At 36.6% G+C, this 12,497-nt stretch overlaps 2 protein-coding genes across 3 annotated transcripts in view; one reads left to right on the plus strand and one right to left on the minus strand.

Moving 5' to 3' along the window:
- gabra5 (gamma-aminobutyric acid type A receptor subunit alpha5) overlaps positions 1-12,497 on the minus strand; it is a 32,019-nt gene that overhangs the window by 7,421 nt on the left and 12,101 nt on the right. For both annotated transcript variants that reach the window (XM_019095814.2, XM_019095815.2), the window contains exons 7-8: positions 10,583-10,665; positions 2,632-2,775 (exon numbers count right to left, since the gene is read on the minus strand). In XM_019095814.2, the coding sequence (XP_018951359.1) occupies positions 2,632-2,775; positions 10,583-10,665 (227 nt within the window). The remainder of the gene's footprint in view (positions 1-2,631; positions 2,776-10,582; positions 10,666-12,497) is intronic.
- gabrb3 (gamma-aminobutyric acid type A receptor subunit beta3) overlaps positions 462-12,497 on the plus strand; it is a 62,446-nt gene continuing 50,410 nt past the window's right edge. The window contains exon 1 of the mRNA XM_042758514.1: positions 462-952. Coding sequence (XP_042614448.1) covers positions 858-952 — 95 coding nt within the window. The 5' untranslated portion in view covers positions 462-857. The remainder of the gene's footprint in view (positions 953-12,497) is intronic.

Raw genomic sequence — 12,497 nt, forward strand, 5'->3', positions numbered from 1 at the left:
AAGATGATTTGATGTTGTTTTAGTGATAGAGTAAAACTTAAATGACTTTAAAGAAATAAAAACTGCATAAATCATCAGAATGGAACAGATCGAATCATCTAAACAAAAGTGACATATATGATGTGTTTAAGTCACGCTGTGCATTGGAACATGAAGTAAATCATTAACTGGAATAAAAAGAGAATACGGAGTGAAAAAAAACAAAAAAAACATTATATATCCTGTTAACCAAGTGAAGATTGAATTTGAAGCTTTTAAAAAAATCTTTTTGAGCCACACAGTCTGATAAACTATAGAAAATCCACTGATGACTGCTGCTTTCTCCTGGCAAAATCGGATTTTTGTGTCCCACTAATCCCTCGTCACAATCTGCATCCTGCAGGCTTCTCTCTCTCTCTCTCTCTCTCTCTCTCTCTCTCTCTCTCTCTCTCTCTCTCTCACATACACACACGTGAACTCTTCTGTCTCTTGCTCTTTCAATAGTTCCATCCATTCTGTCAGGCCAGGCCATCCGCGTTTAGGATACACTCTTTTACGGCTTGCAGAGAGAGAGAGAGAGGGAACCAAAAAGGGGGTAAAAGCAGAGCAAAAGTGCAAAATCTAGTCAGGATCAAAGGGGACAGATCAAGTGGATCAGATGAAGAGGACGACAAGCTGTTGAGCCTTGGAAGTCAAGGATAAGTTTGATCGTCGTGAGGGCCCTGGGGGCAAAGATGTCCTCGTCACGAGGGGCTCGTCGCATCCCCTTTGTCTCACTCGGACCTTTATTTCAATGACCGGAAAGAAAGCACAACCCATTTCAGATATTCCACCTTGGATGTACCCTGCAGGGTGCGACTCTTCTGAGAGCAGCAAACATGCGACTGTGGTGGATTTTACTGTTAAGCTTTTGGAGTGTTTATGGAGAACTCCCATTCATAGCAGAGAACAACGCTGCCATGCTGGTCAACTGGTGAGTGGTCTGTTTTTTACACAAATAACAGCGTTGAATGTCTTCAGAAATGGATGAGCACCTGAGGGGGGTCAGCTTCTAAATCAATTTGAAACAGCTGGGAAGGGCAGGTGCTATTTTCTGGATGGGATTTCTTGTTAATAAAAGGTGACAGGTTATCTGGATGTCTCTACAGTGTGGCCCAAATGATTGAATGTTGACATTTCCACTGGAGATAATTTTACCCTCTGTTTGGCAGACTCTAGAAGGTCTTTTTTCCCCTTTCTTTCTTCTCCACTGGGTTTTCTAAGCTGAGCTAATGACCCTGCACTCATGATATGAAGTCCTGGTGGATCTATTTTTAACTTTGTAAAGAGGTTTGCACCTCAGATTAGCAGCAGTGATGGCCAGCTGACCTTTGTCCTGCAAGTCAGCCAAGGCTAAAATCAGAAGACAGGTTATAAAGTCCTGCCAAAAAAAAAGAAATACCATGGCCTCAGAGCTTGTTTCTAAGTGTTTCTGGCCACCTGATGACAGCTGGCAAACTTTGATGTGTAAATCAATGGCAGTGAGAAAGAGAGATGGCTCAGTATGGTTTAAATAATGACGTGGTAAGCGTAGTTGATAATATCTGCCTAGCTCATGATCAGAGCATGATAATGTCTTATTGAATATAAGTGTATGCCAGCTCAGCACAGTTAACCATATATGTACATCCATAAAGGCAGAACAAGGGGAAGCCCCCAACCCCACCCCCCACCTCATGATTACAAAGCTAGAGGCAGAAATTATATGAGTGTATTACCAGTCATCTTTACATAACCGAATTGACAGATGCCACCTAGGCCCCCTTCTCCCCCTTGCTCGTCTTCCATGTGTCTCTTTCCGGCTTGAGCCAATGTTGGCTGACCGATGTCACATGGTAAAAGCACAACTGATGGGGAAGCACGAGGATTAACCCTCCAGACCCACTGGCTCAGGATAAGTGTTGTTTTCCCCCCTCCCCTTCTCTCATCTTCATCTCTTCCTGTACTCCTGCTGGTCCTAGAGACAGCTGGCCATGAGTGGGAGGTGTACTGAAATCCTCATCACTCATTTGCCATCCAGCTTGATTTGAAAATGCTATAATCACAGAAGGGCTATCACTTTATTTAAGAGAAAAGACGTCACATGGTGTAAGAAAATGAAACTGAAATGGTGTGATGCAACACATCCTGTTCCTGAAAATAATGCATTAGATGCAACGGGTTAGAAGTAGAGATGAACTCTGAAAGAATAAATAAGTATTCTAGCTAGAAAATTAAACATCAGTGGCAACTTCAATAAGGAACATAATTCATGGTTAAAATAAAACTTTAAGATAAACAATCCAACTCTCATTTTATATATACATATTTAACATTTTATCATTGTTAATATTGTTTTATATATAACATTTAACAAATTATATATATATAATGAAAAATTGGTTGTATATAAAACCAATAATAATATACAAAAAATAAAATAAAATAAAATAAAATACAGAATACCATATATAATAATAAAACAAAATACAGCTCCATGGCCAGTAAGTATTGTTTATGGGCATTAAATTTTTCCAATTCAGGCCGGTACTACAAAGCGTTTTGGACCCTGGTCCTAACTGAAAAGTTACACTTACTGCAATGAATGGGATTAGGTCAGAGAAAGTGATTTACCTCTACTTGTGCTGATATCTTCTGTACCAACAGTGTGGCCAATCAGATGGTATTGGTTGAGACGTGACCCTTCCTCTGCCACAACCACAGACATGCCTGGGCCTTTGGTCCACTTATAAACCACTTCTGAGATAGGGTAGGCATCTGGAAAAACACACAGTAGTTTACACTTATTATGCAATGAAAATGGTTATTAACCAGACACCACAAGTACCTGGAAGATTAGTTTAAATTAAATGTAATCTGTTTAGTCCCGTCTTTGAATAAGGTTGCATAAGTGTTACCCACTCTTGATTGTACAGTCATTGTCAGTTGACTGCATTGCGATTTACATGCAGGCAACTTTCATTTCTCAGATTTAGGAGGTACTGTACAGTGTCTACACCTGTCAATCATTGGGAAATATCAGCTGCTTTTATTAACAGGGAGCATGTCTTCCTGACTCTGCCAAGTGTAGAGCTTGGGTAATAAATTTAATCATCTGCAATTGTGTTGAAAAATAGGATCAGACCATAAGTGTTAAAAAAAAATAGATTTTCATAGATACCTGCACCTCAGTTAAAGATAACTAGAGGAACACCTCAATAAAGTGGCACAACCTGAAGAGATAGCAAGTCTTTGCATATGTTAAAAAAGTGTAACCTCTGTATAGTTATCCTGCAAAAAAGCAAGAGATCTATAAAAAAAGAAGAAGAAGAAGAAGAAGAAGAAGAAAAATGCCACACCTTTCAAAACACTGGTCTGCAAAAAACTTTTTTTTTATTTACATTTTATTTTATAATTCATTATAATTATTTTTATTGTATATTTATGTATTTTTTCGTTACAAATTTTTTATATATATTTATTAATTTTGCTAACGGTAATTAACTTATATTCAACACAATGTGAAACTAAATTTTCAGTAGATGCTAGTTTCACATAAAATAGCTGCAGCTTTACAGTTTCTTAACACTTTTCCTTTTCGCCCCCTCCCACCATCGTGACATTCAATCTTGAAGCAAAACATTAATCCTGCCACTCTCATGCCACATGTCTCCATCACAATTAAAATTGACTCCGACCATCTAGACTGGGGGATTATTCTGCCAACAATCTACACACGCAGACACACATAGCCTTAGATACCCCTAGCAAATTCCTGCAAACTAATTCACAAATTGTCAGTCTCACCACCCCCACTCCTCTATTCTTCCCCTGACAAGGAAAATTAAACTCGCTATCCACTTTTAGGAAGCATTCAAAGACAGTTCAGTTATGGTGAAAGCTCTCATCTGGGGCTTGGGTACCCCTACAGATAATGTTGTACTTTTACCAAAAAACAGTCCCAAATTGCCTTTGATGGTTGCAGAAAAGGTTTTGGCATGTTGAAATGCTGTAATAATATAAGGTATTATGTAAGGCATCATAGGCAAGTAGCATCTAGGCCATTCTCAAAGACACTTCTCAGAATGGACAGTCCACTTGAGGACAAGTCCACACATTACCTGTTAAGACTCTATAGGGCACCAGCCAAATGAGATTGTAAAGGTAATACTGAGTGCTGGGACAGAGAGCATAGTTAGGTAGTTAGTTCAAAATGCTGGCAAGTCCTATAATGTTCTATTTTTAACTACAGCATTTTATAAAACACTGTTATGCAACACTTTTGGGACAAATGTACTGTATTTTTACGGTTAACTGTCGGTTAATTCTATAAACAACTGACAGTGGGTTTTATTCATGAAACATGCACAGAATTCTTTAATATTTATAAATGTTTTGCTTAAATAGGTAGATTTACACACAAATGTCTTTAAATACAATTTACACACATACAAAAAAAAATAACAATAAAAAAAAAAATGCTCAGGCCCAGAGTTTTGTTTTTAGGAAGGAATCAATCTCTCTAAATTTGTATTTGTAAAACATCTTCCTCTGGTATTTTTATGTAATTGTTTTTTATTTTTTTATTTTTTATTTTTTGCTATAGTGATAATTCCTATATTTTTCTAAGCATTGCATAATCAAGTATCGCTGAGCTGATATCAAGTCTGTATTCTGTGTTATCTATCTTTCTGACACACAAAAACAGTGCACATTACTGCTGTCATTATTATTGTGGATTGATGGTATGAACCTTTACCGACTCTGTGTGACATTTCAAACTTTTCGAGAACCCAGAACATAACCTGAAACTCTTTTTTTAAGGGTTAGATATCAGCTCTCCTAAGGACAGTGTTTGAAGTGGAAATTATGGTATAATTATAAAGGTACAGTAATGAACAACATGTGCATGAGGAAACTATAGATTTTGTGTGTTTATATTATACCCAGAGCACTGTGGGAGATGTTATTCTTACTTTTTTGACATACTGTAGTCTGTAGACATTAAGGAAACAGCATTTGATAAACCAAAGGAAGTGACAAGGTCTAGCTAACAGAGGACAAAATATTTCTCATAGGTCAAAGGTGAAGACTTAAGAGGGAAAAAAGTAGCTCTTCATTATGAAAGGGTCACCACAGCCCAAAGAGAAAATAGCCTGTAGAATAACCTTCTTACTCACACACGACTGAAATGCTTTCCAGTAAAAGGAAATCGTTCAGTGTGGATTGACTTGACAGAATGTGTGCGCGCATATACAGGTTTGGCTATACTCAAGAATGCCAACATTTTGGGAAATGTCCTCGAAAATAGAGTGAAACGTCAAAAACCCACAAAGTGGTCTTCACTTGATGAGATGTCCTCATTAATACAGTGAAACCAGCATGTGTGTGTGCACTTATTTGTGGTCAGGAATGTTAGTTTTTTGCAGCTTAGTCTAAATCAATCTTATATTTAATTTCAGAGTTTTCATTTTGTTTGTGCATCTCATTTACAATCCACTGGTTTTTAATGTATTATTGAATACCTTTCAGCATTTCAAATCAATAACAACATAAAGTAACTTAAAGCACTTAAGCAGCCAAAAATGTGACAATCTGCAAAAGTGACATGGGTAAATTAATCAAATAAAATAAAAGGAAAGATAAAAAAAATGCACTATCCACTAGCTTGAGGCACTGGCCTTTAATTAACTTTGACAATTCCATAGAAAAACTGCTAATTATATTATTTTTAAAAGTCCAATCTGAATTTCTTGTTCAAATAAATAAATAAATCAGAATCTCTTTCTCAAACATTTACTAATAAACAAGCTAGAATAAATATAGTCAGTGTTTAGAATTCCTCTCCAGATTTTACCACAAAAATGGCAGCATACGTAATATAAACATTTATACAAAAAATAACAAAAACAGCACTCCCTCCTTTTTTCCAAACACCCACACCTTTTAACCTGTCCCTATAAAGCCTGTATTTCTTAACACTGAGATTATGAGGCTTGGCTGCCCTAAGGTGACCTTAATACTCTATACATCAGCTAGTGACATGTTTAGCCATTAGCTAAGCAGGTTGAGAAACAAACACTCTATTCATAAAGATGCAGGATATGTTTGTGATATTAAGGTTTTGTTGCTGAAATCCCATTGTGTGTGTGTGTGTGTGTGTGTGTGTGTGTGTGTGTATGTGTGTGTGTGTGTGTGTGTGTGTGTGTGTGTATTTAGACATATTTTAAATGATTATGCATACTTGTTAAGTGTCTGTCTACTGCCTATTTTTTTTAAAGGTCTATACCTGTATCTCAACACATTATTTTGTAGACCTACCTCTATGGTATATCCTTCATTGCTGACCTATGCCTTATCTTATTTCTCCCTCAAAACTCTCTGGGAAGAGATATATTGGATTAATCTGAACGAAAATATGATTCACCATAGGGGACCTTTACAAGGTTGAATCATCCCACAGTAATATATGGTCTATATAATCTTTTGCTGTGAATCTCCTGGCACAAGAACCTGAAGGCTGTACTACAGTACAGGAAGTGCTAAATATACATAACTTTACTGGCATGAATGTCATCTAATAAAACTTAATGGACATGGCAGAAAGTAGATATATATATAAAAAAAAAGGTATACAGACTGAATAATATGTAGTAAAAGACAGAGAGAAAAATATCAGAGAATAGTGACTTATTTTTTGTTGTTGTTGTTGTTTTTGCATCAACATTGCTGAACAATGGCTGTATAAATGACCGTTCATTTAGAAAACCTACAGAGCTTTTCACTCAACAGTCTGTACATCTAAACTAATAATAATTAAAATGAAAACCAAATTATTTAATCTCTATTTATTAATTTCTCAAGTAACCATGTAATAACTGGGTTAATGTACTGTACAGTCAGACAGTCACACATAGAGTTCAAAGCTCCTAGACACTCCACAGTCTCTCTCTTCTCACATAATAAAAATCATTTCAACTCAAATCAATATTTCATGTCAAGCCATGCAATAAGTGGGATAATGTACTGTACAGTCAGCCGATCTTTACAGCAACATAAACCCTCTCAGAGTGATACAAGACCCTCAGCTTCACACCAGGGACTATTTTGTGATAATGACCGGATGACTTTACATTAATCATGAAGTTTTGTAATGCCTTGTCATGAAATGCCTTTGTACCTCAATGTGCTTATAGTCCATAGCTGAATATGTATATTGTGTCTGTGGAGATTAACCACAAGAAAGATTGTCTGTGTCTCTTTAAAGAGCAGAATATTCCTTAACAAAAGGCCTTAACATAATACAAACAATAGTTTCACAACTCCGAACTGCTGTTGTTTATACAGGCGCCATTGCCTTTCTAAGGCATTTTGGTTGAGATGGTGGTTAAAACTAGGCGTCTGTCACTGTTATCCAACCATCCAAACAAAAGCTGCTAAGTGCAGACAGAATTTATATAACCCTTTACATAACAGAGCACAATACTTCAAGTAAACACATTTGTTGTGTGATTTACAAGATAAATCATTCTCTGCTGCCTGTATATAGAGTAACTCATGCAAGGGAAATGGTGTTAAACAAGTCTGTGAACGAATAAGTACGTATGAGCCTTAACAAAGGCTCAATTACCACCTGACTATGAATAATTAATACCATTTGAGACATTTGAGATAGCTCACAGGTGTTTTGAATCTTAAGTAGAATGTAAAATTAAAGGGGTCATATGATGCGATTTAAATTTTTCCTTTCTCTTTGGAGTGTTACAAGCACTTGGTGCATAAAGAAGATCTTTAAAGTTGCAAAGACTAAAGTCTCAAATCCAAAAAGATATTCTTTATAAAAGTTAAGAGTCAACCACACCCCCCTAAAACGGCTCGTTCTAACACACCCCCACATATCTACGTCACGATGTGGGAAGATTTGCATAACGCCGCCCAAATGTTCACACAAAGAAAGAAGGCGTAACTTTTATTCTCTCTGTAGTATTTGTTGTTGCCGCGTTGTTGCCATGTTGTGAAGATGCTATGCGATTCATTGTGAAAGCGACTACTTTGTTTGGCCTTCCAAAAGAGGATGATATCCTCTTCGTCATGCCTAGAGCTGATCCGTGCTGGTTGGAGGAAATACATCAACTTCGTGCTGTGAATCGCTGGATCGGCTTTCACAGTGGATGAGGCGGAGTCCAGCCCGGGGTCATCACATGTGCTGCAAGCCCTCCGGCCGCTCCTTCATCAAATCCACCGGCTGCGCTGTTCTCAAGACTCAAGACAGTATAAGTCATTATAATCAGTAATTATGTCCCCACTGGATGCAACAAATGCCTCGTTTATAATGGGTTTTAATATTTTTGTCACGTCACTCCGGCCGGGACACAGCATCACAGCATCACAGCATCACATCGCACGCTTGAGGTATTCGGCCAATCACAACGCACTGGATAGCTGGCCAATCAGAGCACACCTCACTTTTTAGACCGATGAGCTTTGTAAAAATCGACGCGTTTTAGAATGCGGAGCATAGAGGAGAAACAATAATGTACAGTGTGTGGAAAATGTGTTTTTTGAACCTTAAACCACATTAACACATTTCATTACACCAAATACACAAAATAATGTTCTTTTTAGCAACATCATATGACCCCTTTAAAAAACCCAAGAAATGCTGTGAAATTACTAATTAAACAAAATGACTAAATAATAAAAGACAACCATTTCTGTGCAGGATAGTTAATGTTTATTAACACCGTACTATTAATTTGTGAAGATCGTGCTCGACCTTCATCAAATATTTATAGCGGATTAAGTAGTTCTTGCTTCTGTAATAAAATAGGTAATTTATGAACTGATCAATGAGAGGAAAAAAAATTAAATCAAGTAAATGTTGTTAGATATGCTATTGTCCATAAGAAAGATCTGAACAAAGTAAGAAAAAAAATCGTGCTACACCTAAGGCAGTCTCCAGAACTTACAATTATAGATCTTTTGTAAGCCTTGTAAGTACTAAGCCTTGTTATTATTGTTATTAAAATGTTTTCAGTATTCCAAACAACAAAAAAAGGAGAGTGTTTTTAGAGCACAAAATGTTTTGGTTTTTTTAGACAGCTGAGGATCTTAAATTGATCCAGTGTGGCTGGTTTAACATTAGTTTCAAGGATTGTCCACATCAATTTGGATTCAGGTCAAACCTCACTGGCTAGTACTACAATTGTACTAGAGTGATTAGATTTTATACTGTACTTCTAACTACGCTGATGCTCTAATTTAAAAGTCCATCCAATTTGGGAAGCCTATGAGATTCCCTAAAGTACAAATTCAAACTCATTTTAGGTCACTTGCCAGATTAGTTTAAACTTCAATTTATGCTGGCCGATTATTTTTTCTTAGTTTTTATTTATTTATTTATTTTTGTTAAATCTTGATGTATTCATGGACAGTTTAAGCACAAGATGACAGCAGTATCATTTCAGGGTCACTGAGATAGCTTTCATTTAAATTTTGATTGTTTATTTTTATATTATCTGTTTTCATTTTAATTTTAGTTCAACTTTTATTCATTTTGTTGTGTTTTTGTCATTTTTATTACAGTACTTTTTTATATATATATATATTTAGTATTTATTAACTACTGCATTTTACTTTGAATTATTTAAGTACCATTTTAGTATCATGTTAATCTAAATGAAAATCAGAAGCATTGCCTTGGCAACTAGATATATAGTTTATTTTAACTATGATAAACCTGGACAACAGCTAACAAAACAAATGTAACATATCAGCTGACCTGCTGTAGCAAACGTGAATCTTTTTTTTTAATTTAAATGTTTAAAGGTTCAAATCATCCCACAGGCCAGACTACCCTCCTCTGTATTCTCAGAAGCCTATACAATGTCTTCAAAACATGAACTTTTTTTTTTACTGTGCAGCTACAAAAATAAAACTGATCAAATATTCAGATATGCATGATCCTGAAACATCAGTGACACCCCTCCTAAGCACTGTCTGTCTTGGTTTCTGCTGTATCCCAACCCAAAGGCTCTCCTTGCACAGCCCTATCCTGTAATGCCCTAAACATCAAAGAAACCTGAGCCCATCTCAGGTCATTCCTGGCATCTTAGCACCAAAAAGCCTTCCATTTGTGTGTACGTAAACACAGGAGGGTTGGAAGGTAACCATTCTACTAATCTGGTCCTCAAGTCACCCTCCTCTCTGCAAGCACCAGGTGATAATCTTAATCCTACTCTTGGACAGGTTGCCACGTGGTAATAAGACTAAATCGGACTTATTATGTGGTCAGATATACCCTAAACACCAGTCCGTCAAGCTGTTTCTATATAATTTTTAAAAAGTGTGGTAGCTTTTGCAATCTTATACTTGCATCTTGTTTATCTAAATTAGAGATATGGTTCAATGCATTTACATAATAAAATGGATGTAATCTTGAATTTTGAGTAGTGACTATATACTATACTTCATCAGAGGGATTATTTTATGATTTCTTGGAATCTGCTGAAACATGTACAATGGGTTTTTTTGGGGGAAAGGCAATTGTTCTTCATTCAGAATAAAACATAGACTATAGACTTACAGCTGCCAAATTTGAGTGGGCAGGCATGAGCATCCATAGGAAAATCCTCCAACTGCATGGGACACTCCGCTGATATGGTCAATCTAAAGAGAGAAAAAATCAAATTAAAATAACTTCTGAATATGTTCTAAAGATCAGTTTTTAGTATAAACATGTCTTAAGTAATCATCAGTTTAGTGACAATCATCACTGGAACAGTGAGTAGCTGTAATTACATCAACATTCAATGTCTCATTGAAAATCTTCCTAATGTAGCTATAGGCCTGAATAACTTGTGAATATTAAAAGTAAGACTGAGCTTGTGTGTAGTGTTGAGTGTTCTAAGATGAATTTATAGAACAAGGGTGCCATCATGTGCCAGAAGTAGGAATGCTGCCAAATCGGTAAAGTAAATCACTGCTAATTTTTTCTTTAAGCACACACACACACACACATAGGCTACTAACTTAACAAAAACATACATACAAATGCCATTCCCTATTCAATTTTCAGTTTTGCATTCCAATGCATTGGAAATGTTCATGCTGCATACAGAAGGATGTAAAAGATCTCTTTTGAACTGGCATCGCCACCTATTGTAATATTTGAGGACTACAAGCAACAAAATAATTACTGTGCTATGTCACTACATTCAGTGCTATCACAAACTAGTGATGACTGATTCAGTTTCAACTAAATTACGTTATTCAATAAGATAAACTGAAGTGGCATACAATTAATATTGTTGTTGTTGCTCTTTTATGGAATTAACCATTTTCACATTTCTGGGGTTCTCAGAAGTGGAAGTCTGGTTATAGTGGTGAATATATATATATAAATCACAATATTTCATACACTGTATATCCAAGTCTTTATTCGTGAAAAAAATATATAGGCCTATAGTTTCCTTTATTCCTAAAAGTTTAAAGCCCTCTGATGTAGAGAACACTGCAGTGGCGCTGCAGTGGCTGAATCCTAGCTATCCTGTAGCCCCCTCTAGTGGACCACTTATGATACACAGCTTTTTAATTTTATAACTAAATGATTTCCTGAAAAGATTTTAGGCTAGACACATTAAATGTGATGGAGATGGATTTTGCAACTGGAAAATATCAATTCATTCTATCTGAAAGAGTGCATCTGAACCTGATTGCTGATGTTATAGAGTATATAAGTGATCTAAAATGACATTAGAAATATGAAATGGAAGTAGCGTCATATAATTAATGTCCATCTTGTCAAACAGCCAAAAGGTTTCAGGCACTTCCAATTACAAAAAAGTCATACATTCAACAAATACATCCATGAGATCTACAATGTCTGGTTGCATAAAGTCTATTTAAATCAATGTTCAAAGTCTGCAGCTAAAGCAAAAATCAGCTAGGCTATTTAGCAAAGCAATTATATGAGCTCAAGACTGATCATAGCTAGCATTACCATTATGGCTACAGGATGGCTGCCATATTATGCTGCCCTATAGCCATTAAACCCTTCCCTCAACATCCCGGCTGGAGCCTATTCAATGCTTTGGTGTAAGCAATGCAATAAGATGTCAGCGTTGACCCTCAGCTGACAGCGTAATGAAGGGTTTGATATTGCCACGCTACTGGAACTGCTTAAAACCTCCATCATCAGCATTTGAGGATGAGACTGGGGTTGAAGGGCCTGTGGTTGTATCGCTGACTGGAAATCCTGCGAGAATGTAATTAATTGGGCAGGACACGTGAGGCGCTGTTCCTTCACTTAATCAGCACAGGTCCTTCATCTCTGACAGCTCCATGATGTATTGCTGTATTGGAAAAATGAAGGACTGTCCTCTAAACTCAACCTCCGTTCGACCAGCTCACACAACTTTATCAAAACCAGTCATATGGGAGGCGAAGGGCTCGCTATGTACTTACTGAACACAGTTAGTGCTGAGGTCAGCATGGCTGGA

The sequence above is a fragment of the Cyprinus carpio genome, chromosome A6 (genome assembly GCF_018340385.1).
Source record: "Cyprinus carpio isolate SPL01 chromosome A6, ASM1834038v1, whole genome shotgun sequence".
In the NCBI taxonomy this organism is placed as follows: domain Eukaryota; kingdom Metazoa; phylum Chordata; class Actinopteri; order Cypriniformes; family Cyprinidae; genus Cyprinus; species Cyprinus carpio.